Below are 27,751 nucleotides of genomic sequence, written 5' to 3'. Positions count from 1 at the left end.
TATCAAATATATTTTGATTTGTTTAACACTTTCTTGGTTGCTACATGATTCCATACGTGTTATTTCATAGTTTTGATGCCTTCACTATTATTCTAAAATGTAGAAAATAGAAAAAATAAAGAAAAACCCTTGAATGAATAGGTGTTCTAAACCTTTTGACCGGTAGTATACATTGATTTGTTTAAAGCAAAACTACTGAATCTGATGGTGATCCTTAACAATCTGAAAAAAATGTTGAATATAATCTAGCCCTGATCAGCAGGTAGACCAGATGATTCACATCTCAGGTGGTTTCTTAGGCTACTTTATTCTGGTTGAACAACATATTTCAACAGCGTATTTGATAATAATCTAGCAAATTACAAAGCCTAATATTGCGTGCGAAGCAGCACACAATGATCAGTTTGAATCTGGGCTGTATCACAACCGGCAGTGATTGGGAGTCCCATAGGGTGGCGCACAATTGGCCCAGCGTCTTCCGGGTTTGGGTGGTGTAGGCCATCATTGTAAATAAGAATTAGTTCTTAACTGACTTGCCAAGTTAAATAAAGGTTACTTTAAAAAAGGTTTGAATCGATTTTCTGAACCAAGCATTCTACATTTTGGATCGGTTTGGGTCCCGCACACCAATGCACTTGCATCTTAAACATTTGAACCTGGGACAGATGTGTATTGGTGGAGTAACATCCCTGGAAATGTTGGTTAATAACTACCCTGAGGTTTTACAAAGTGGTTGTGGGGGAGTAACCAAACACAGCACTGAGCACTTGTTGTATCACAATCCATTTGAATCCATCTCTGTCACACTAGAAGTGCATTTGCTGCCGTTTGGTGAAATGTCCTTGGCGTTAAAACTTAATTAGTGTTGGAACATCCATGTCTTAACATAGTGTACATACAGTGCATGGAAATCCCTGTTAAACCCTGGGAATTAGGCTATAAACTAGCTGCTTGACTTAGCTGTTCATAGACAACTCCTCCAGTGCAAGGGACAGAAGGCCATTCAGTGTGCAGGACCAGGGAGCCATGTATCCGGCCAAGCAGGTGCAAGATCTCCCAGTCCCTCCCTCAGGAGCAGGGAAAGTGCTAGCAGCTGCTGAAGAGATGTACTGACACTTAAACCGGGATGCACTGAAACATTCGACTGTAACTGTTCCAAAAGAGCTGGTGGCCAAACACTGTTTTGCCCTTCTCAATCTACTAGAAGGATTAGGCTATTATTGTTCTGCAGAAAGCTGATATCTGTGCCAAAGACTCCTAAAGCCCTGATTTTAGAATGTCTGACTTCAAAGTGGCTTTATTTGGGCTGGTCGACTGTCCTGACTTGTAAGAGACAAGTGTCTCACCTTGCTGTTCTCTTCTCCCTACAGGTCGCTGTCTACAGGACCCAACCCATGATGTACAGCGCCTGCTCTACAGTCCCACCCACTTCCTGTCTGTAGAGGAAGCGGCTCCACCAGTATGTCTTCCCACCCCCAGTCTGTGCCTCAGGGCCGGAGGGCTGTGGACACCCGCCACCTGCCAAACCCTGCCAGTCTACCACTGCAGCTGGCACGGGCACACACGGTAAGAGCCCTGGGAAACTCTGGGCTGGTTTTCGCTGAAGCCAGGAACACTGGTACTTAGCACCTTCACATGAAAAGCTGAGCGTATAATTGTAGATGTTACCCTGGCTCCCAATCGTTAGCAGTGATCTTGTCAACAGAGAATTATGCTGCACCGATGGAGGGAGCACGACCCTAGGGGCCCAAGGTTGTGTTTTTTTTAACAGTAACGTTCTCAGGCTACACTGTTGTGCGCACACAGGGCGTGACACCCTGAAACCTGCTCCCTTATTAGATGTTTGAGTTGATAGTTCATGTCATGGTTGGTGCCTCTAGGGCAAGTCTGACGCATGTTATAGGGCCTTTCTTACGGAAGAATGTGTGTTTTCATATGATAGTGTTTTGTTTGCTTTTCATGTTGTGTAGATATGTATAGTGTAATTCTTGTTCAATGATGTGTTCATGCAGGGCTCATATAAAGGTAAAAAAACTAAATGGTGGAATCATGTTAAGGGTTTCTCTGATGGCCTCACGTCTTCCCTCATTTCATAATGGTTATGATGGTTGGTTTACAGGATCAGAGGTAGACTTCCCGCAAGAGGCCCCTAGCTAGTGCGTACGCTCATCTTGTGGCGTGATGTCCCATGTTGGCTTGAGCCTCTCTCTACTCTAAGGAGGGAATCCAAGGGCTACCCCCCCAGGATCCCCACAGCTGCGCCTGCTTGTTAATCCCCCCCCCCCCCCCCACTCCAACTCGTCATCACGTTGAAGAGGAGATAAGGGTAGACAGACGGTCCATTTCCCCACAGTCAATCCCTCAGCCTCAGCTCAGTGAGAGAGGTGCACGTGTAGAGAAGGCCACTCTCTCGTGTGTGAGGGAAATGGAGAGTGAGGATTATACAGTAATGTCCAGGGAGGTAGAGGGAGAAATAAAGGGAGAAAGTGAAAAAACATTGGTGAGAGTTGAAACACGCCGTCATAGACTTGTCTTGCTGTCTGTTTTGCGTACAGTTATTTTCCAGTTGTCCTCTCCTCATATGCGTTGCTGTGTTGTATGTTTCAGGATGTGGGATTGGCGGACTATCACCCTCACTCTCGGGACTACAGCTCCCACCTGGCTCAGCCCCACCGCCGCAGACCCTCTCTACTGTCCGAGTTCCAGCCAGGGAATGAGAGGTACGTAGCCTGCTACTACTTTGTACTACACCCCCCCAAGTATTTTAACACATGGGTTTCTTTGATCTCTGACATTCCTAGAAGCCCCTCTCACCTTTGGTCATCACCTACAATAATTTTTTAAAGAACACAATTTGTTCTAGTGCGATGGGTGTTCAGATGTTGGCATGCTTATTTCATCTTCATGGAATCCTTTGACAGACAGAGCAGCAGAGAAAATCAAGTCATTTTGAGGCGAAACACTTTCCTTCAGCATTTTTCTGTCACAGTTCTCAGTGTTAACCCTCAGAGCCAATATGTTTTGCTCTCCCTCGTTACTAAGTTTACGCAAACCTAATGTAATTGGCACACCCATGTCTTTCCATTGTAATGTGTGGTGCTGAGCTGCTCTGGACTGTAGCGTAATGTAGCCTGGTTATTGGTAGCCTTCTACAGTAGAGCCATGTCAGACACAGCATTACAATGTATGTAGCGCATCTCAGACGAGTCAGGTATTATATCTATCCAAGTGGTTTATTCATTATATATTCATGCTTTTTCTGAGGAGTCATCTTGATGAGTGGTTATGAATTATGTATATGTGTAATTGTTTGCGTATCACACAGATGAAAGGCCTCGAGTGCAAAGTGTTTTTTTTTTTCTTCTTTTTTTTCCAGTTGATTGACTTAGCCAATATTCCTGCATATGTTAGCTAGGAAGAAAGTGCAAGATGCAACTGAAGTGAAGTGTTTTTCTCAAGAGGTCAACTGGATACTAGTCAAATGACTGTCAAAGCAGCGCTGTGCAGCAGTGGCTCTCCGGGAGGTCTTTCTATTCATTTGTATTAGTTCACTGTCCTCTCCTCTCTAGAAATCCACCTGCACATCTTTCCTTGTGGTTGTAATGGAGGCCCTGTCTCAAGAGGATGTCAAGTGAGTTAGGCAGCATTACCCTCAGGAATTCTACTGGGACACATTGGCCGACACCAGATGGTAGTTGTGTCAGTGTGTGTGTAATGTGTAGCAGTGTGCAGCCAACCGTTTGTGTGTGTGGCTGGCTGTGCCTTGTCTTTCAGTATCAGTCAGACAGGCTTACTGGCTCTCTGGGACTTTGTTATTGAAGAACCTGCCCAGGAAGCATTTCCCAGGGAGCATTGTGTTCTTCCTTGACCACTACTTCTCTGCCTTGTCTTCTTTCTGGGTACAGTAGAGGACTCCACTAGTTCTGTCAGCACAAATGAACACCACATTGTTCTCGTCATTATCCCAATAGGACATTGATTTGGCATGGGTCCCCAGATCCTCAAACATTCTACAGCTGCACCATCGAGAGCATCCTGACAGGTTTTGCGGAGAGGCGTCAGCTTGTGAGTCCCCTAGTCGAGCATTAGGCCTAAATGCTCAGCATTGCTTCAAGTGGGCTGAGATTCCACCCTGAGAATTTGCCGTCTCTCACACACCTTTTCTGAATAGTGTGAATCTGTCCTTGGCAAAGCATCAGTCTCTTTCTCTCTGGGGTGCCAGGTACTCACTTCAGAAGCATAGTTCTAGGCACTCTGCTATATTTGGCGTCTGAGCATCCTCCTCATTGAGACAAGTCATTCATATTAGAAGGATGAATAAGGAATGAAATTCAAAGTGAAAAGTTAGAGTCATTAGCTAGCTTTCCATCGAGTTGGCGACAGATTTCATGCGGTTAATTCTAAACTCTGCATAAAGAAAATCTCCACATTTTCCCAGCAGTGGTGTATTTCCATTAAACAGACTTGTTGCAGATAGAAATCAGTGCGTGATGACAGTGCAGACACAATGTACTTTTTCTTTTAAATGTTCATGCACCAAATTAAAATATAATGTTCAATGTGTTTCCATTGCATTTTCAACTCTACCGATCAGTTTGTCACAGAAACTGTTGTGTTAAATAGCAAATGTGTCTGCTCTGGTCTTGACAGATGTGCTCTAGCCAACAGCTAACAGATATAGTGTGGGTAGACTAGTCTTCCTGATGACATTATTATGGAGAAAAGTGAGCATATTTTTATTTTTCAAACGGCAGTCAAGCATCGATCGTCATGTCACCAGCTTGGATTTCAGCCTGGAATCGAACCAGGGACTGTAGTGTCACCTCTTGCACTGAGATGCAGTGCCTCTGACCGCTGCGCCACTCGGGAGCATCAAGATCACCTTGCACTTTCACCACCCTGTGAAGTTCATAACAAATTATTGAATCTGTAGCCTAATAACCTCATGCTTTCCCAATAAGTTGTAGTGGTAGGACCACACACGTCATTGCGTGATGATAGTTATTATATTAATAAAAGTGTTTCCACTGACATTTCTCTCAGAATTCATTTTACTGACACAAAAAGATCCAACCTTGTCTAGCATACCGTTTTGTCTAAAGTTTACCTACAAATTTTCTGTTACCATCAGGCCTGTTGTGAAATGTTTTATTCGAGGTGTACTTTACTCACATAGAAAGGTTGGATGGAAACCTGTTAATAGCCCAGTAGGGGCTCTGGCCCCTACATGTCCAATCATAACTCCCTTCCTCTATCATTAAAAACCTAAACTATAGCTGTTGTAGGATATATCACTGTCAAATTGCAGGTCACTACACACGTGTAGGTTCTATAGAAATCTCATAGGCTATATCTACTAGAGGTCGACCGATTATGATTTTTCAACACCGATACCGATTATTGGAGGACCAAAAAAGCCGATACCGATTACTCAGACGATTAAAAAAAACAAAAAAAGTTTTGTAATAATGACAATTACAACAATACTGAATGAACATTTATTTTAACTTAATATAATACATCAATAAAAATACATTTAGCCTCAAATAAATAATGAAACCTGTTCAATTTGGTTTAAATAATGCAAAACAAAGTGTTGGAGAAGTAAAAGTGCAATATGTGCCATGTAAAAAAGCTACCGTTGGAGTTCCTTGCTCAGAACATGAGAACATATGAAGTTGGTGGTTCCTTTTAACATGAAACTTCAATATTCCAAGGTAAGAGGTTTTAGGTTGTAGTTAATATAGTATTTATAGGACTATATCTCTCTATACCTATGGTCATTAATATGGTCTAATCCGGAAACTATAATTTAGAAAACAAAACATTTATTATTTCAGTGAAATATGGAACCGTTCGGTATTTTATCTAACAGGTGGCATCCCTAAGTCTAAATATTCTTGTTATATTGCACAACCTTCAATGTTATGTCATAATTACGTAAAATTCGGGCAAATTAGTTCGCAATGAGCCAGGCTGCCCAAACTGTTGCATATACCCTAACTCTGTGTGCAATGAACGCAAGAGAAATGACACAATTTCACCTGGTTAATATTGCCTGCTAACCTGGATTTTCCTTTAGCTAAATATGCAGGTTTAAAAATATATACTTCCGTGTATTGATTTTAAGAAAGGCATGCAACCATTGTGCTTTTTTCCGCAAATGCGCTTTTGTTATCATCCCCCTGCGTTGCATCGATAATATGCAACGCAGGAAACGCTAGATAAACGATTAATATCAACCATGGGTAGTTATAACTACTGATTATGATTGATTGATTGTTTTTTATAAGATAAGTTTAATGCTAACTAGCAACTTACCTTGGCTTCTGCTGCATTCGCATAACAGGCAGGCTCCTCGTGGAGTGCAATGAGAGGCAGGTGGTTAAAGCGTTGGACTAGTTAACTGTAAGGTTGCAAGATTGGATCCCCCGAGCTGACAAGACGAAAATCTGTCGGTCTGCCCCTGAACAAGGCTGTTAACCCACCGTTCCTAGGCCGTCATTGAAAATAAGAACGTGTTCTTAACTGACTTGCCTAGTTAAATAAAGGTGTATATATAAAAACAAAAAATTGCCAAAATCAGCACCCCAAAACACAGATTTCCGATTGTTATGAAAACTTGAAATCTGCCCTAATTAATTGGTCGACCTCTAATATCTACTGCATGATGACAATTTGATTCCCTAAGCAAAACAGTGTTCTCTCTATGTGCTTGTAATACACTTTCAGTCTTTCACACATACTATTTCTCTTCTTCCTATTGGCCTCTTAAATCCCATCAGGGATAATGGCTTTTACTATAGAGCAGCAGAAACCACTTTAAAATAAAATGTTTAGGTGCCTAATCTAGGCCCATGGGCTATGTGTACCAGGAGTCTCAGAGGTTGTACGAGGTCACCTGAAAAAAATGGAGCAGGGCTGTCAGTGAACTTTCTTTTCTTCTCAGCATTAGCCTTTCAGTTAAGTGCTTTTGAAAGCTAAAGGAGACCTTGGTGTGTCTAAAGAATGATGAGCAAGCAGGGGTGATGTGCTAGGATCAGGGAATCTGTTGATTTGTTCTATGCGGAAAGTTAATGATGATAACCTTAGTCTTGAACTATCCTTATTTGAACAAATTCTCTGAAGGACGCTTTAGTGGAATATTTCCCCTTTCCTTACTGTGTTTTGCCTAAGGCACAGCACTCAGTCTAGGCTATTGCATCACGTACAAGTTATCCTCTGAATTTTTTTAAATCAACTATCAAACACAGTTGTCTCTGATGTTTAGTTTGCGGAGTCGACTGGTAATCCCGTTTTTATCTGTTTGATGTTTTCTCCTTTTTGTCTCTCTCTTCCTGTACTCAGTTCCCCGTCCCTGCCATGGAGCTTCTACCCCTTGCCCCCTCTCTCTCCCAGCCTCCCCTGCTCTCTGCACAGCTGCAGCTTTTCCTCGGTGGGGGGAGAGATTGGCAAAGGCACAAACGCGTAGTGCTTCCACAATAACGCGGTGCTATCGGCATGCATGATCTGTGCTCTGCTCATAAGGGGACCTGAGCCAGTGCGAGACTAATGGAGACGTTGTTGTATTGTATCACAGCGCTGCGCAGCGCCTCCTCCCTGATGTCCCTCAACCCTCTACCCCTTTTTACTCCTGTCAAATCCTCTCCAGGGATCAGATTATGTTGCACGCTCATGCATAAGCTTGGAGAGAGGGAGAGGGAAAAGGGAGGAATATAAAATAGCCACAGAGCTTGATGATGTGATTATGTAAGTGCCAAGCCTCTGGCAATCAGAGGGGTGTGTATCTAAAAGGGGAGTGAGGGGAGGGGCTTTAACACACCATCTGGATGTAAATTTTTTGCCACCTATTTTTTTTTTGCATCACTTTAAAGGGATGGTTCACCCAAATCACATGTTGTTTTCCCTGTAAGCAGTCTATGGACAAGGTATGGTAATTTTAGGGGCATTTCCCAAATCTCATTCAAGTCATGCTATTAGCATTTTTCGCGTGTCATGACCAAATCATCCGAAAGTAACAAAAAATTCACTGTAAAGCTCAACAAAGTCACTTATAGATGATTTGAACATGAGTTGAACAAAAATATTAATAATAGCAGTCCCATGACTTGAATGGGAAAGCAGTGCCAGGGAAACCAACCCAAAGCATGGATTCCTGTCATACCGTGTCCATAGACTGCTTACAGTATAAGGCAACCAATGTGTCATTTTGTCATTTGGGTGAACTATCCCTTTAAGCAAGTATACACCAGGACTTCTGTCATTTCTCAGTCCAGGCCACCCCATGACACCTTTCACATGCAGATTCAGGATTGTGTAATATGTAACTCCTACATTCCCGCGGTCTCGTCATAGGGGAGAATATAGAAGATCCTGGCTAAATTATTATAGTACCGGTGGCACCCTGCAAGACAACGCTTTCTGCTCACTGGCACTAAAATGAACCACACAGTAGTCCTTTGTGGCTCTGCACTGGCAATTGTGGTTGTTTCCCATTTGTTTCCCACCCCTAAGAAGCCACTTCCATTTTGACATTCCCAGTCTTGTCACTGACATTCCAGCATCAACCTAAGAATGCCTCAAGGGCAGGTTTTTAGAAAATCATGGCCTAATCTGGAACACAGCACCATTACCAAGTCGTTAACCTTAACTGATGTATGTAGTGAACTAACCTCGTCCCCAGGCTGTTGCTTACATAAGCATGGTACATCAATGATTCAAAGTTGGCCTTAGTGGGAGTGACCATAGAAATCTATGGGAGTGTTAATCATTTAATTTTAGCGACTCACACAACTGCAAGGCCGGGCTCTGTACTTGTGGTGTGCTAGTTTATAGGGGGGGTAAGGGGGGAGGTGTTGTGGTGTGCTAGTTTACAGGGGGGGTAAAGGGGAAGGTGTTGTGGGAGATGAATGGTTGGTAGATTGAGGTGAATAAGCCTTAAACCTAAGCCTTAAACCTAAGCCTATGTGCCAGGAGTTTCTCCCGGTCTTTCTCTATTGGCTAACGAAGGCCAAGTTTGACACGATGGTCCACCAGACTCTTCACACGTTCGGGCGGAAGTGTCCGGAAACAAGATTAGTAGTGAACTGAATATTCAAAGCCTTTCATTTCACTGAACATTGAAGGACACAGCCTGCTTTTCCAGACCCTTATTTATAATGTTTTTTGCTTGTTTGAATGAACTGTGAGTCTAAAACCACACGTACAGCAGATCAAGACCTATTGTATTGCAGCTCTGCTCCCCTCTTCTCCCTTCCACCCATGATTTTAGCCATCTAATTGTTAGCATTCCAGGCCTCCCAGCTCTGTTCTGGTTCGGAGCTACAGTACAGGGATGTTGCAGGGAAAGGGCCGCAGGAGAGGTCAGTCATGGTTTTGTGTGTCTGTGTGTGTGTGGCCCTAGTGCGTAGTGACCACTTGACAATTCAAAAAGATAGAAGAGCAACTAGGCGTTATGCTGTGTTTTAGTGTAGTGTATTAGTAGTGGCAGTCGGAAGGTGGGTTACAGAACTCATTTTTGGTGTCTGTTTGATCTGCCTCAGCATTCCTGTCCAATAACTAACTATGCTGCTCCTTCTGTTTAAGTCATGGGTTTTCTACATTTGCATTTTTACATTTGAGTAATTTAGCCGACGCTCTAATCCAGGGCGCCTTGGTGTGTTCATACAGTACATTTTCATATTTGTTCGTACTGGTCCCCCGTGGGAATCAAACCCACAACCCTGGCGTTGCAAGTGGCTTGCTCTACCAACTGAGCCTTTTAGCTTATCTGGTCATACTGTACAGACACAAGTAATATTTTAGGTCAGTAGGACCACAAACATTTAGCTAATCGCCCTGGGGTTGTGTGCAGACATGGAATGCATCAGTTGTGTAAACCTAGGCATATGTACAGAAGGGACCAGAAATAGGCAAGGCCTGTATGCTGCCGTAAGTGGGTCACGCGGTGAGTGGGATAGGATAGGCCTGGTTGTTCTTGTGTCGTTTCCTTTGTTTAACCCGCTCACCGTGTGGGCCGTATAAATGGAGAAGTTCATCATTATGGTCATGTTGTCAAATCCCTTGTCTCCCCCAGGACCATTATCTGCTTTGAGTGTTTCATGGATTGACACTTTTTCATGTAGCAGAGTGGTGTTCTCAAGTGATAAAGCACTTCTACCATTGTACAGAGGGGGTGGAGGAGCTCTTAGGAATGGATATTGGCAATCACTCAAGACTGTGACGTCTAGAATCTCTCTTCCTAAAAATAAAAAAAAATTCAGCACAATGACCGTGAATAACTCCATATTACTGTAATACGCCATATAATACACTGACCATTAATAACTCCATATTACTGTAATACGTCATATAATACACAATGACAGTGAATAACTCCATATTACTGTAATACGTAATATAATACACAATGCCAGTGAATAACTCCATATTACTGTAATACGCCATATAATACACAATGACCATGAATAACTCCATATTACTGTAATACGTCATATAATACACAATGACAGTGAATAACTCCATATTACTGTAATACGTCATATAATACACAATGACCGTGAATAACTCCATATTACTGTAATACGTCATATAATACACAATGACAGTGAATAACTCCATATTACTGTAATACGTCATATAATACACAATGACAATGAATAACTCCATATTACTGTAATACGTCATATAATACACAATGACAATGAATAACTCCATATTACTGTAATACGCCATATAATACACAATGACAATGAATAACTCCATATTACTGTAATACGTCATAATACACAATGACAATGAATAACTCCATATTAATGTAATATGTCATATAATACACAATGGAACATTATTTTTTTAATAGGGGAAAGTATTGGGCAGTATATCGTATTTTACTATGTACCGGTATTGATGCATGGACCGGTTTGGGTTTTTACTTTCTATAATGGTTTTTGAATGTTTGGTTTGTTAAATGTGATGCGCCGTTTGTGACGCCCATTTTTATAGTTTACACCTCTACTTGAGTCATCCCTCTCCGCTCTCTCTCTTTCCATGCCGCTTTCCACACAGACCGAGTCCCACCCCTGTCACTCAAGGAGCACATTTGTTGTTGCTTGACCACGAGACACACCACGAGACACTTTCGTGCAGCACATGCAACAATGTTGTTTCCACTTTGATCTTAATATAAATCCACAAGCGTTCTGTAATGACAATATTATTTTGTGTTTGTTACATCTGCAAACAGCTAGTTTGTTTTTTCTTAGCAAGTTAAGCTAAATCGTGTTAGCTGCTAATGCTAATGGATAAGTTAGATGGCTAGCTAACAAGCTAATAAAAGTACTGAGTCAGAGCAAACGTAGCTAGCTAATACAGCCTGATACCAGTGCTGGTGGAGGCCTAAATCAGCATGTTGTTTGTGCAACAGTATCTTCTTAATCAAGAGGAATAGGCAAAGCATGAATATGTTAGCTACATGAATAAAGATTGAATGTAGCCAAAGACTATAGGGTCCAATAGGGAACACTGACCATCACTTTGGTTCCTACCCTGTCACAATAACTCGTCCGCTGCATTTTAATTTGTTGTCATGTCAAACACTGTGTTCAAAGTGCCCACTATTATTTATATTCTAACTATAATTATAATAAACATTCTATTTCCATGATTCCAAAAGGTCACAAGTGTTTCGATCTAAATCACAATTGCAACATTTGGTTAAAAATATGGCCTAGTATTTTTGCCCATATCGTGGCAGTGTGGAAATGATCTCAAATGAGTGCAGGAAATGCAGAAATTGATGGAAATGCAGGACATTATTTTAGGTTGAAGTTGAATTGAACAGTATAAAATAATCAAAATGGTGAAAAACCTAAAATAAAATCTAACATAAAATATTGTCAAATTTGAAAAATACCATGATATGATATTTTGGCCGTATCGCCCAGCCCTAAATAGAGGGCTTTTATTTCATGCCCCGCAACATTGAATTTGATCTGTGTGAATTGATTTAACAAATATACAGTTCTGAATATCCAGTGGTTATTTTATTACATCAGCTCAGAACTATTATGGTGCCAGTTTGCTGGCTTGACTTCCTCCTAGTCTGATATACCATACTTACAGATGTTAGTTGTTTACCTGTCTTTCTCTTCGTCCCTACAGAGGTCAGGAGCAACACATCCGCTATGAGCACATATACCTGCCCGATCCCAACAGCCTATCAGAGGTGGAATATGCTGAGATGAAGCGTCCTCGGCTGGACATGGGGGCGGAGTCTCTCATGAGGCACTCAGCCCACCGCCCACAACTTCCTCTGGGAGGGGCAGAGGACATGTCAAAGGTCAGTGTTGATTACTTAGGAAATGTACTCCTACTTTGATTGGTTTGGTTTAAAGTGCTGATTTGAATAGGACAGCTTTCTCTTAACTGTGCTGACATTTCGCCTTGCTGGCTGAGGTTAAGTGGTTATTTAGCATGGTGTGGTGAGTCATTTGACACTCTATGTGGTTATTTATAGCTACTAAATTCCCAGAGTAAACAAGCAGTGATGTGGGAAGTAGCTGTGCTGTTGTTTTCTCTCCCAGGAATGGCTGGGTACTGGCTTGAATATATTTTTCTATGTGTCTTCTGGGTCACAGAAACACTCCAAAAGCATAGGTTTAACAGTGTAAATGCATAACATAGCAGCTAATGGTAATGAATCTTTCCTCTTCAGCAAGGGATCAGTTCCTTGATGGAGGTGAGCCAGTCATAAGTAATGCAGATAGCCTTTCACTTTTAGAGTTCCGGACCTACTGCACAACAACTGTGCTCTGCTTTCGCTGCACTGGTAACTGCTGTGTCTTAAATGCCTGCGCTATTCATTTATTTGCTTCAGTCACGGAACACAACCGGCGCTTTTTAGAGACCTCCTTCTGTTTGGTCCAGGCATCTATTTCCTTAATGCAGGAAGCTTTTGCTCTGTAAGATGTTGAAAAGACTACCACACCGTTTGTGACCAGTATAAACATTATAATAACAAATCCATCGCAAATGAGACTTGCAAAGGCTGCCTATCATACATCCCTGATTTTGCGTAAAAAGTCTCCTCAATGGAAATGTTCTCCTTTTTCTTCTTTTGCTCAATCTTTCTGTTACTCACTGAAGTTCACTCATAAAAATTCATTTAGATCCCGCATTTTGTTTGAAACCGGCAATTATTTGCTGAAATGTGTGCCGATTCCTGGCTATTAAAAGGGACAAGCTGCCATTTGAGACTGCGTTTAATTAACGTTTTACGGTAAGTGGCAGCAGACACAGATGTGTGGAATGTTAGCTAGCTCTGAGAATGTGTCCCATGAATAGGGCTGGCACAGTCGGTGTGTGTTGCTTTCTACAGGTTCTGTTTTCTAGGTCAGAGGCTCGGGGGAAGGTTGTGCTGCTCACTGCTCTGTTCTCCCTTCACCTGTCATCAACACAGTGGATGACACTCTGCTAGTACTGTTTCTCTGCTCATCAACAAGTCATGGCACATGGAAGGTGATTCTGAAAAAGCACGGAAGAAATGAATGTTCCCACTCATACTCTACCATCTGGCGTCGGTGGGAGTTGTTAGTAACCAAGATTGTTCCCAGAGTGCTATGTTGTTATACCCACACTAACTGTTGCTGTTTAGCTAGCTATGTCCTGTTGGTGTCTTCTACACGTCAAATGTTAGCAGAATAGTAATTTTGGCCATTTTGCCAATCTATTCCGGAGGATGTTGTCAATTTCTGAATAAGGGGCAAGAGAATGAGCTTTGCCTCATTGGGAAAACTAGCCTGCTCTACCTAGGGCTGTGGCGTTGATTGTCAAGCAAATAACTGCCGGTGTCACGGTAACTGACCGTTAATGAACATAAACACATTTGAGCAACTCCTGGCTTCCACGCATAGCCTAGAGTCCACTGATGCAGACCTTTGAAACATCACCATTTTAAAAGTCTAATAAATCCATGTAATATAGCCTTCACAATAAAACTATTATTTACTTTAGACAGGTCTAAAGGAACATGATATGAATTAAAATGTAGTCTATTTCAGAGTAATAGAATAGCATAGTCTAAGTTGTCCTTATGTTAGGCCCTGATCTGGCTATGCCATGTGGCTGGGGGCTACACCAGCTCATTTAGCAGACAATATTTGCTTAGAATTCCATGGCACTATTTAAAAACATATATTTTATAGTATGAAGAATACAATTGAACATAGCTGAATAAAATAGACAGGACATTTTCTCCAAATGATTGCCAGGGAAGTGCGCACATGCGGCTATTCTGTGTTGAGCGCTTAACAAAGAAACAGGTCCTCCTATATGCTATTTATGTATGCTATTTATAAGTTATTTCTGCAACTTTAGTTGAGATACAAATGTTGGGCTATATGTTTTCATGTTTGATACATTCTAAGGCTGCATGATGCGAATAATGATTTAAAAAAAAGTTGCATGAAAGGTTCTGAGTTGTTTCTTGTGCAGGCTGCACACACTTCATCAGTCTCTCATTTACATATATATTATATTTATATTTTCACCAGGCCTTGAATTTCCAGATGACAACCCCCTTGTGTGGCTGTAATGCCCCCTAAAACATCTATGCATTTTGCGACCAAAGTGGCTGTTGTGCTCTTCGGATTAATATAATAATTATAATTCCCTTCCCCAGGCTGCCATACTCCGAAGCACCTCTCGCTCACATGGCTCTCTCAGATATCTCAATTCTTATTAGCTAATGCCCATCACATGATCAGGTCCTTCTCAAAGCTAAGAAGTAGGCTAGAAGTGAAGACGGACACACATCGGGGACACATCAAATCCCAAGTCCACGTTGAAGATTTTAGAAGAACTGTCTACATTTACCATAATTTTCATCAGCCAACAAGATGAGTAGTCCTAACAAACAGCAATAGCCTATGTTAATATACTATCCCCCATAGTACAAAAGTTGGCCCATTCTTTTGGTCAACTTGTTCTTCTGTGCATTAAATAAATATTCCAAACATACGCTGGGACAGTTGTTGGATGCGATAGATCCCAAATTAATACAACCACAAACATTTAAAAGCAATGAGGCTGATGCAACAGATCAGAACGTTTTAGCTTAAAATGTTGATGAACTATTAGGCTATTTCTTCACATTATAAGCGCAGCAATGCACACACGGCAAATGTTCCAAAATACAATCAATTAGAGAAAAATGCTGTTCTCAAATGTGATCGCAAATGCAGTTATGCACGTGATACTTATGGTAAATTATCTTCCCCAAACTTGAAACTCAAGCGTCACCTATGTACACTACCGGTCAAACGTTTTAGAACACCGACTCATTCAAGGGTTTTCTTTATTTTTAAAAACAATTTTCTATATTGTAGAATAAAATATCAAAACTATGAAATAACACATCATGGAATCAAAAAGTGTTTAACAAATCAAAATATATTCTGTATTTGAGATTCTTCAAATAGCCACCCTTTGCCATGATGGAAGCTTTGCACACTCTTGGCAGCTGATGATCTCAACCAGCTTCACCTGGAATGCTTTTCCAACAGTTCTTGAAAGAGTTCCCGCATGGATCTCCCACAAGGAGTTCCCACAACAAGTTCTGAGCACTTGCTTTTCCTTCATTCTGCGGTCGAGCTCATCCCATACCATCTAAATTTGGTTGAGGTCCGGACATTTTTACAACACAACTGTTTGGCTCAAGCGCATTAAGAATTAAAACAATTCCACAAATTAACTTTTTAACAAGGCACACCTGTTAATTGAAATGCATTCCAGGTGACGACCTCATGAAACTGGTTGAGAGAATGCCAAGTCTGTGCGAAGCTGTCACTAAGGCAATGGGTGGCTATATGGCACTAAGTCACTACATGATTCCATATGTGGTGTTTCATAGTTTTGATGTCTTCAGTTATTTTACAATAAATAGTAAAAGTAAAGAAAAACCCTTGAATGAGTCTGTGTTCTAAAACTTTTGACTGGTGGTGTATGCCAACTAGGCTCTACACCGGTTGTAAAGCAGGTTAATGTGCTTAATTCTTTTGGCCACGTTATTTGCCCACTTTAGTTGTGATACGAACCTAATCAACACGGTTATGCCTATGGGCTAGTCTGCATGAGGTGTGCGACTATGATAAAAAAATTTTTTTTTAAAGCATGTTTCGTTCCTTACTGCACACACTGGGCATCATTCACAACTTATAATGCATCATTCACAAGGGATAATGCATAACTCACAAGGGATAATGCATCAGTCACAAGGGATAATGCACCAGTCACAATGTATAAGGGATAATGCATCATTCACAAGGGATAATGCATCATTCACAAGGTATAATGCATCATTCACAAGGGATAATGCATCACCCACAAGGGATAATGCATCACCCACGAGGGATAATGCATAACCCACACGTGATAATGCATCACTCACAAGGGATAATGCATCACTCACAAGGGATAAGCTAATATTGTCACCCATCAGACTATTCTTGATTTAGTGTTGTCTTTACACCTAATAATATATGTGTGAAATTTGTTTCGATTTAGACTGCACCATTATCATGCACCTGTCTCAGAACAGGGACAGCGGGAAAAAATACTTGTTATCTGTGCATCTAAATAGCGAATGGAAGACTCTTTTCCCGTGGTTTATTATCATTCCAGCCAGGTAGACTATACTCTAGTGAAGTTAATAAATATAGTAGGCCTAGCCTATAGAAAGCTGATGGGATCCTATTTTTAATAGAAGCCTTCAAAACTCTGTTTTCTCACACAATTGCATAGCCTATTGAAATGTTGCTCAACGTGAGCTCATGCGCTTTCATGAAGTGTTTGATTTGACTATCGAAAACATTTGAATTGATGTCAGAGTGATTAGAGGGACAACAGAGTGCTGAGTACCAGGCAATGATCAAGTTTGGTAGGCTACTAATGACCATCAGCAGAGCTTGGAGATGCATAATTACCGTGACTAAATGGTCATGTGGAATTTGACTGCGATGATGACTTGTGACCACCGGTGTGGCAGTAATACGGTCACCGTAACAGCCCTAGCTCTACCCGGTGTTAGTCATCCCTGGCCTGACCTGCCTGTTGGGACAGCGGCAAGGACAAGGACATCTCACACACCCTCTACTGTGTGAGATCCTGCTGAGTGGCAGCATCTTCCCCTGGGGCAGCCAGGGTATTATTAGACACCACATTGTGAGCTGGGACTGGGAGGAGGATAGGGAGTGGGATTCTGAGTACGGAATATGTGGGGAATATGAGCTAGCTGTGAAACAAACAATTAATAAATAATGGAGCTGCTGACCTAGATTTGATGGGCCTCTCTCAGGATTAAGCACCATAGCAGAGGAAGATGAAAACAGCAGCATCACAGTGAAGAGCAGAGATACTGCTAGTCTAGTGAGATGTTCCTGACATGGTACAGAGCACTTCAAACTGCTACGGGAGGCAGCCAGCCAAGGAATGATAAATGGATATGCCAATAAAGGAGACTGCAAAACACACACAGATTCTCTAAGCTAGCTGGGAAATATTCAGGAACGCTAGTAATTCCTCAGTGCTGAGGGCTGTGAAGCCATTATATAAGTGTTGTCAGATTCAACCACTGTATGGAAAGAATGAGCAAAACGAGAGGAGAGCGGGGGATGGGGAACAGAGGCAAAGGGCAAATACAGAGAGAGGCACAGATGAAGGGGAAACGGGAAAGGGAGGAGTAAGAGACAGAGGGACAGGATAAGGGAGAGCAGACGAGACTATATAATAGCAGCAGCCTGTCTAGCAGGCATATACAGTGCCTTCGGAAAGTATTCACACCCCTTGACTTTTTCCACATTTTGTTTTGTTACAAAGTGGGATTTTTTTGCCAATGATATACACACAATACTCTGTCATTTCAAAGTGGAAGACCAATTGGAACGTTTGTAAAAAATAAAAAAAAAAAAAAAAAAAAAATCTTGATTAGATAAGCGTTCAACCCCCTTAGTCAATACATGTTAGAATCACCTTTGGCAGTGATTACAGCTGTGAGTCTTTCTGGGTAAGTCTCTAAGAGCTTTCCACACCTGGATTGTATAATATTTGCCCATTTAAAAAAATATATATATTTTCCAAATTTGTCAGGCTCTGTCAAATTGGTTGTTGATCATTGCTAGACAACCATTTTCAGGTCTTGCCATAGATTTAGAAGCGGAGTTAAGTCCAAACAGTGACTCGGCCATTCAGGAACATTCACTGTCTTCTTTGTTAGCAACTCCAGTGTAGATTTGGCCTTATATTTTAAGTTATTGTCCTGCTGTAAGGTGTATCTGGTGGAAAGCAGACTGTACTAGGTTTTCCTTTTGGATTTGGCCTTATCTCCATTCATTTACATTTTTTCTATCCTGAAAAACTCTCCAGTTCTAACGATTACAAGCATACGCATAACATGATGCAGTCATCACTATGCTTGGAATATGAATAGTGATCATCAGTAATGTGTTGTATTGGATTTGCCCCAAACATGACACACTGTATTCAGGACAAAGTTAATTGCTTTGCCACATTTTTGCAGTATTACCTTAATGCCTTGTTGCAAACAGGATGCATGTTTTGGAATATTTGTATTCTGTGCAAGTTTCCTTCTTTCACTTTGTCTATTAGGTTAGCCTTGTGGAGTACTTATAATGTTGTTGATCCATCCTCAGGGTTCTCCTATCACAGCCATTAAACTCTGTAACTGTTTTAAAGTCACTCTTGGCCTCGTGGTGAAATCCCTGAGTGGTTTCCTTCCTCTCCGACAACTGTTAGGAAGGACACCTGTATCTTTCTAGTGACTGGGTTTATTGATACACCATCCAAAGTGTAATTAATAACTTCACCATGCTCAAAGGGATATTCAATGTTTTTTTTCTTCCCCTATACCAATAGGTGCTATTCTTTGCGAGGTATTGGAAAACCTCCCTGGTCTTTGTGGTTGAATCTGTGTTTGAAATTCACTGCTCGGCTGAGAGTCCTGACAAGATGGATGACAAGTTGTCCTTCACAATGCATATCAAAATCTAACAAGCTAAGATCCAAGATATATTTTTTTAAATATCGATTATTTTATTATATTGTGTGTGTGCGGTGTTGCCCAAAGAATTTATTTTCAGCAGCGGTGGCAAAGTTAGCAGGGGTGGGGGAGAGACGCTGGGGGAGAGAAGGGGGGGGGGGAGAGGAGAGACGGGGGTGGGGGAGAGACGGGGGTGGGGGAGAGGATTGTGTGTGTCTGATGTAGAGGTCGACCGATTAATCGGAATGGCCGATTTTAATTAGTGCCGATTTCAAGTTTTCATAACAATTGGAAATCGGCAATTTTGGACACCAATTTTGCTGATTTAAAATGTTTTATTTATGTATGTATATATTTTTACACCTTTATTTAACTAGGCAAGTCAGTTAAAGAACACATTCTTATTTTCAAAATCGCGCAACATTTCAGCGCCCTGCTACTCATGCCAGGAATATAGTATATGCATATGATTAGTATGTGTGGATAGAAAACACTCAGACGTTTCTAAAACTGGTTAAATCACGGCTGTGACTATAACAGAACGTGCGTTTCATCGAAAAGTGCAGGAAAATCTGATCACTGAAAATGGGAAAATATATCCATGGGTGACTTGAACCCATTGATAAAGCTGAACCACATTTAATGGGGCTGAGGTTGCAATACCTACAGCTTCCACACGTTGTCTAGAGTCTTGTCATTTGCCTAGGCTTTGTTTCTTGGTCAAACAGACGCAAGGCAACGCATTTCTTCCGGTCTCCGACCGGATATTTTGGTTGAGAATTACCCGGACATTATTTCCAGACGGACAGCTAAAGAATATACTTCGCCTCGTGATCAATTTGATCGCTTATTAACATTTAATAATACCTAAAGTTGCATTACAAAAGTATTTCGAAGTGTTTTGTGAAAGTTTATCGTCGACTTTTTTCATTAAAAAAAATGACGTTACGTTATAAGACGCTATTTTTTTCTGTTTATCACACAGTCTTCATAGATCGATATCTAGGCTATATATGGACCGATTTAATCGTAAAAAAAGACCCAATAGTGATTATGGGACATCTAGGAGTGCCAACAAAGAAGATGGTCAAAGGTAATGAATGTTTTATATTTTATTTGTGTGGTTTGTGTAGCGACGACTATGCTAATTATTTTGTTTACGTCCCCTGCGGGTCTTTTGGGGTGTTACATGCTATCAGATAATAGCTTCTCATGCTTTCGCCGAAAAGCATTTAAAAGAAATCTGACTTGTTGCCTGGATTCATAACGAGTGTAGCTTTAATTCAATACCCTGCATGTGTATTTTAATGAACGTTTGAATTTTAACTAGTACTATTAGCATTTAGCGTAGCGCATTTGCATTTTCAGATGTCTAGATGGGACGCCTGCGTGCCAGGTAGGAGCAAGAGGTTAACTACCTTGTTCAGGGGCAGAACGACAGATTTTTACCTTGTCAACTATTCCAACGCTCTAACCACCTGCCTCACGAGGAAGCCCGCCTGTTACGCGAATGCAGTAAGAAGCCAAAGTAAGTTGCTAGCTAGCATTAAACTTAATCAATCATAATCACTAGTTATAACTACACATGGTTGATTACCTTAGTTTGTCTAGCGTGTCCTGCGTTGCATATAATCGATGCAGTGCGCATTCGCGAAAAAGGACTATCGTTGCTCCAACGTGTACCTACCCATAAACATCAATGCCTTTCTTAAAATCAATACACAGAAGTATATATTTTTAAACCTGCATATGTAGCTAAAAGAAATCCAGGTTAGCAGGCAATATTAACCAGGTGAAATTGTGTCACTTCTCTTGCGTTCATTGCACGCAGAGTCAGGGTATATGCAACAGTTTGGGCCCCCTGGTTCATTGCGGACTAATTTGCCAGACTTTTACGTAATTATGACATAACATTGAAGGTTGTGCAATGTAACGAATATCTAGACTGATGGATGCCACCCGTTAGATAAAATACGGAACGGTTCCGTATTTCACTGAAAGAATAAATGTTTTGTTTTCGAGATGATAGTTTCCGGATTTGACCATATTAATGACCTACGGCTCGTATTTCTGTGTGTTATTATGTTATAATTACATCTATGATTGGTTAGAGCAGTCTGACTGAGCGATGATAGGCACCAGCAGGCTCATAAGCATTCATTCAAACAGCACTTTTGTGCGTTTTGCCAGCCGCTCTGCTGTTTATGAATTCAAGCCTATCAACTCCCAAGATTAGGCTGGTGTAACGATGTGATGTGAAATGGCTAGCTAGTTAGCGGGGTGCGCGCTAATAGCGTTTCAAACGTCACTCGCTCTGAGGCTTTGAGTAGTTGTTCCCCTTGCTCTGCATGGGTAATGCTGCTTCGAGGGTGGCTGTTGTCGATGTGTTCCTGGTTCGAGCCCAGGTAGGAGCGAGGAGCGGGAACGAAACTATACTGTTACACTGGCAATACTAAAGTGCCTATAACAACATCCAATAGTCAAATGTATATGAAATACAAATGGTATAGAGGGAAATGGTCCCATACTTCCTATAATAACTACAACTTAAAACTTCTTACCTGGGAATATTGAAGACTCATGTTAAAAGGAACCACCAGCTTTCATATGTTCTCATGTTATGAGCAAGGAACTTAAACGTTAGCTTTCTTACATGGCACATATTGCATTTTTACTTTCTTGTCCAACACTTTGTTTTTGCATTATTTAAACCAAATTGAACAAGTTTCATTATTTATTTGAGGCTAAATTGATTTTATTTATGTATTGTATTAAGTTAAAATAAGTGTTCATTCAGTATTGTTGTAATTGTCATTATTACAAATACATGTTAAAAATTTGGCCGATTTTTAATCGGTACCAGCTTTTTTTGGGTCCTCCAATAATCGGTATCGGCGTGGAAAATCGGCGTTGAAAATGTGATGCACATGTATGACTAGCAGCTTGGGGCCTCGTCATTTCATCCCATCTCATCACAATGGCTTTAGAGGTCCTCCTCTTGGCTTCAGTTTTAAAGTCAGTCTTCTGAGATTTTGTCATGGGCCTGAGAGAGAAATGGCAGTTTCAAAGCTAATGCCTTGTTTTTATGCTATATCTGATTGACTCTCACATAAAATCAATTGGGGCCCCATGCCATAACATGTTTTGAATTTAGATTCTCCTTGACTGTCTTTTTTTTTTTTTTGGTGGCTGTTAGTTCTCAGATGATCTTATTAAAAAATATGTAGGTTTGTTATCTTTGTGTGGGGGGTGGAGTTTGGAGGGGGAGGGCTACTGTCTGGGGTCTGGAAGGTCATTCTTCACACTAGAGGTCTTCACGGATCCACCTGTACCCGAAATCCTGAGCTGGTACGAATCCAGAATTCTAAATAGTTTCACGGGTCTGCGTCAGATCAGATATGATTGTCATGGGTCTCAAACGCGACTGCTGCAGTAGAGAGAGAGAGAGAGGGTTTGTAGAATTTATGCTGCTTCTTTTGCTTTTCACGAAAGTGGCGTGTGTAGCTTGTTGTTTTTGGCTAATCATAAGTCTTCAACGTTGCAATAGGCTTCAGTCATAGAGCCTCTATTTGTCGCAAAATTTAGGAGGTATCTAATCCCAATGGGAATTAAAATAACGGAATGAAAAGTTAAAGGAGAAAGATGGACTACAACAAACGAGCCAACAGGTAGGATGCTACTTAATATTCTGAACGGAGTTGTGTAGGACAAGAAAGCGCATGCAGCCTCAATTAGGCAAGCTAGCTTAACTAGCTTCTCCCAATTTGATGCACTCAAGACGGGTTCTACTACGTAATCATATTGGTTGATAAATAACCTAGCTATGGGCGCTATTAGTCTACCCATAGTGCGAGTCGGTTTGGTTGGTTGCCGTCTCGTCTCTACCTCCCTGCTTGCTCCCCGTGTCACTCGCTCAGTCAAGGTAGCCTACACGCACAGCACTCATGGCCCCCGCTAGAGTGGCACCTCTCTCTACCTCCTCTCCCTTGCGCTTTATCAGCTCCGATTTAATTAAGTAGTTTAAAAATAGCATTTTCTGTTGCTTCCCCCACTGATCGTACTGGGTCTAGATCCGACCAGGTCTATACGGAACGAATGTAGTTGTCCTCTGGTCCGTTCGGGAATGGGTGTCTGTCAATTTTTTTATTTATGCATATCGGGTCCGGGTGTAAAAGCCACAGGTCAATTTAGGAACGGTTCCACCTTTTTGGACCCATGAAGGCCTCTACTTCACACCTCCAATCTGTAACTTCACCAAATTTCCATGCGTGCCACACTCTGCCCACACTGCACTAACATGTGGGCTGACCTGTCAGTCTGACAGAGATATTTATGCTGTTGTGGAAACCAAAATACCTTTCATGTCTATGCCAGACTGCCAGCTTGAATGTCATAGTCACATGCCTGTGTGTGTGTGTGCATGCTGCCCCTTTCCCTGGACACCTTTCCCCTACATTCTCCTGTTTGCTGGTCGGTTGTGTATTGTCAGTCATTACTGGCAGCTCTGAATCTGTACTGATTAGCTTTTGGCACAGGCTGTTTTTATGGTAAGGGAAGGTCAGGCTTCACACGGTTGTCTGAGTGGTTTAGGCTAACCCCCACTTAGTGGCACTTGCTGTGAGTAAATGTAAGTGTCTTGTTTCTGTGGGTTCGAGCATTGCCATTGACACAAAATTAATCCTACTTCAGAATGTAACTTAGGCTAAGAGGAATTGTGCACCTCTTTCTGTTTTTAACAAGACTAAATAATGTGATCTCACGAACACCTGCTAACATGAAAACAACAGGATGTTTTCTCTGCTCCTTTCAATTATCGCACATACACTGACTGTACAAAACATTAAGAACACCTTCCCAATATTGAGTTGCACCTCCATTTGCTCTCAATTTGTTGGGGCATGGACTACAAGGTCTCAAGCATTCCACAGAGATTTTGGCCCATGTTGACTAAAATGCTTCCCACAGTTGTCAAGTTGCCTGGATGTCCTTTGGATGGCGGGCCATTTATGATACACACAGGAAACTGTTGAGCCTGAAAAATTTAGCAGCGTTGCAGTTCTTGACACACAAACCAGTGCGCCTGGCACCTACCTACCCGTTCACGTGCACTTAAATATTTTGTGTTGCCCATTCACCCTTTGAAGGGCACAAATACACAATCCATGTCTCAAGGCTTAAATGTCCTTCTTTAACCTGTCTCCTCCCCTTCATCTACACTGATTTTGAAGTGATTTTAACAGGTGACCTCAATAAGGAATCATAGCTTTTACCTGGTCAGTCTGTCATGGAAAGAGCAGGTGTTCCTAATGTTTTGTGCACTCAGTGTATGTTCACTGACACACTGCACATACAGCACACACTATCAAAGGCTGTGCTCACTCAGCAGGCATGCATTCATTGCACATGTACTGTGTGTGTACAGTCGTGGCCAAAAGTTGAGAATGACACAAATATAAATTTTCACAAAGGTTGTTGCTTCAGTGTCTTTAGGTATTTTTCATAAGTGTCAAAGGCTTTTATTGACAATTACATGAAGTTGATGCAAAGAGTCAATATTTGCAGTGTTGACCCTTCTTTTTCAAGACCTCTGCAATACGCCCTGGCATGCTGTCAATTAACTTCTGGGCCACATCCTGATTGATGGCAGCCCATTCTTGCATAATCAATGCTTAGAGTTTGTCAGAATTTGTGGGTTTTTGTTTGTCCACCCGCCTTTTGAGGATTGACCACAAGTTCTCAATGGGATTATGGTATGGGGAGTTTCCTGGCCATGGACCCAAAATATAGATGTTTTGTTCCCCGAGCCACTTAGGTATCACTTTTGCCTTATAGCAAGGTGCTCCATCATGCTGGGAAAGGCATTGTTCGTCACCAAACTGTTCCTGGATGGTTGGGAGAAGTTGCTCTCGGGGATGTGTTGGTACCATTCTTTATTCATGGCTGTGTTCTTAGGCAAAATTGTGAGTGAGCCCACTCCCTTGGCTGAGAAGCAACCCCACACATGAATGGTCTCAAGATGCTTTAATGTTGGCATGACACAGGACCGATGGTAGAGCTCACCTTGTCTTCTCCGGACAAGCTTTTTTTCAGATGCCAAACAATCGGATAGGTAATTCATCAGAGATAATGACTTTACCCTAGTCCTCAGCAGTCCAATCCCTGTACCTTTTGCAGAATATCAGTCTGTCCCTGATGTTTTTCCTGGAGAGAAGTGGCTCCTTTTCTGCCCTTCTTGACACCAGGCCATCCTCCAAAAATCTTCACCTAACTGTGTGTGCAGATGCACTCACACCTGCCTGCTGCCATTCCTGAGCAAGCTCTGTACTGATGGTGCCCCGATCCCGCAGCTGAATCAACTTTAGGAGACGGTCCTGGCGCTTGGTGGACTTTCTTGGGCACCCTGAAGCTTTCTTCACAACAATTGAACCGCTCTCCATGAAGTTCTTGATGATCTGATAAATGGTTGATTTAGGTGCAATCTTACTGGCAGCAAAATCCTTGCCTGTGAAGCCCTTTTTGTGCAAAGCAATGATGACTTCATGTGTTTCCTTGCAGGTAACCATGGTTGACAGGAAGAACAATGATTCCAAGCACCATCCTCCTTTTGAAGCTTCCAGTCTGTTATTCAAACTCAATCAGCATGACAGAGTGATCTCCAGCCTGGTCCTCGTCAACACTCACACCTGTGTTAACGAGAGAATCAGTAACACGATGTCAGTTGGTCCTTTTGTGGAAGGTCTGAAATGCAGTGGAAATGTTATTGGGGGATTCAGTTCATTTGCATGGCAAAGAGGGACTTTGCAATTAATTGCAATTCATCTGATCACTCATAACATTCTGGAGTTATATGCAAATTGCCATCATACAAGGCAGCAGACTTTGCGAAAATGTATATTTGTGTCATTCTCAAAACTTTTGGCCACGACTGTACACGTACACACAGTCCAAAAGTTAAAGTTGGTTGAGTTTGAGTGGTATTAGCCAGGGTATCTGATCTGCAGTGGGAACAGGCTTTAACATCGGGGTCACTTATTTTCACACTTTGTCTGCTAGCAGTGTGTGGAGACGTGTTGCTCTTCACAAGAACAGAGGACAGTCATGATGTAGGTCCTAGACATGGTGTGGGTCTCGACACTTGAATGCCCAGGAGAACTAACCCTCTTTTTGATAGGTCTCCCTCTGAGACCCCTCCTGACCAAACACCTCAATGTCTCTCACAAACTCAAAGTCCTTGAGTTAACTCTGGTATAGGAGGTTGCAGAGCTGAAACTTGTAGCCTTTCAGACCGTTGTTCTGAAGGTCTTACCTTGTACCTACCATTTTATATGATATTTCAGTTCATTGAAGTAGGACTACAATTTCATACCCCTACATTGCCTTTTCTATAGACATTATATCAAGGATTTTCCTTCAACGTACAAACACACAATCACACAATATTTAGGCTAGGCTATCTCTTCTTTCATCTCGGCCAGTTTTTACATCATTTCTCAGAGTGATGGATCTGAGACTGCCTCTGTACAAGCTAGTGACCACTTCTTTATTGTTTGAACTGCAGTTTGCCCCTTTCATCTATAACAAGGGGTTGTAGCAGCATGCCACATCTATGATTAGAAAGGGAGAGGCTTAGCAGCCAAAAAAAGGCACTGGTAGGATTGTGTGCGTCTCATGTAATGGAAGTGTATGAATATCAGCCTGGAGCCTCGCCATTTCAGGCCCAGCTAGTCCGTTCAACCCCTTTCCTCCCGGTGACATTTCAGCTAGAGTAGGTCTAGAGAGCAGCTAGACTTAGCCTGCCTTGCTTCCTCCAGATTAGTGTTATAATGCTCATTTTAGCAGTTTTAAAAATAACACCAAACTAAACCCGAAGCTGGATCAAACACACATACCTTATGCAGGAGGTTCCCACTCAATGACACTTCTATTTTCTTGCTGTCTCCCCCACACACACACTCAGTGTGTTGGCGGGGGTTTACAATTGGGGGATCAGTGGCTTATTGGGAGTTGTTGGTTTAAGATGCTATTGTTCTTTTCAGCAAAGCTTCCCATGTGTGTAACATGAATAACCTTTGGAGTGTTGCTTCTCTCATCCTTGGCTGAGATTAGGATGTACAGTTCTATAACTGTCAAATACCTAGTCCATGCTTGTAAAATGACAAGCTACACTGAACAATTATGGACTATAGTCCTCTTTGCCTCTCCCTATTGTATACAGTACAGTATGTGTAAGTTAGTTGAAATGGAGACAGGGTGCACCTCGCCTGCTGACAATGTTCTTTCTCAGAGAAGTACAGCATGTAAGCTGACCAAGCACAAAGCAAAACCCTCCTGCAGACATGCATCAGCAATACCACTGAGACCACTGGGGTTCCGCAACTGGTGGCCCGTGTGATGAATTTGGACCGCGGGTTATTTTATTTGGCCCCTCAAGTTTTCTAAGCAAAACATAAATAAAGAAAAAATCAGTTCCAAGTGATTTACAATTTTTTGAAATCTATTTCAAATGCGTACTAGAGGGATATACACTATATATATATATATATAAGTATGTGGACGTCCCTTCAAATTAATGGATTCGGCTATTTCAGCCACACCCGTTTCTGACAGGTGTATAAAATCGAGCACACATCCATGCAATCTACATAGACAAACATTGGCAGTAGAATGTCCTTACTGAAGAGCTCAGTGACTTACCGT

General features: G+C 41.7%; 1 protein-coding gene across 1 annotated transcript in view; it reads left to right on the top strand.

Annotated features, from left to right (window-relative positions):
- Positions 1 to 27,751, top strand: part of LOC124036232 (nuclear receptor corepressor 2-like) — a 132,975-nt gene that overhangs the window by 28,984 nt on the left and 76,240 nt on the right. The window contains 3 exon segments of the mRNA XM_046350522.1: positions 1,371 to 1,566; positions 2,608 to 2,720; positions 12,163 to 12,340. Of these exon segments, the coding sequence (XP_046206478.1) occupies positions 1,462 to 1,566; positions 2,608 to 2,720; positions 12,163 to 12,340 (396 nt within the window). The 5' untranslated portion in view covers positions 1,371 to 1,461.

Source organism: Oncorhynchus gorbuscha, linkage group LG05 (assembly GCF_021184085.1).
Source record: "Oncorhynchus gorbuscha isolate QuinsamMale2020 ecotype Even-year linkage group LG05, OgorEven_v1.0, whole genome shotgun sequence".
Classification (NCBI taxonomy): Eukaryota; Metazoa; Chordata; class Actinopteri; order Salmoniformes; family Salmonidae; genus Oncorhynchus; species Oncorhynchus gorbuscha.
This window is presented reverse-complemented; position numbering and strand designations above follow the sequence as displayed.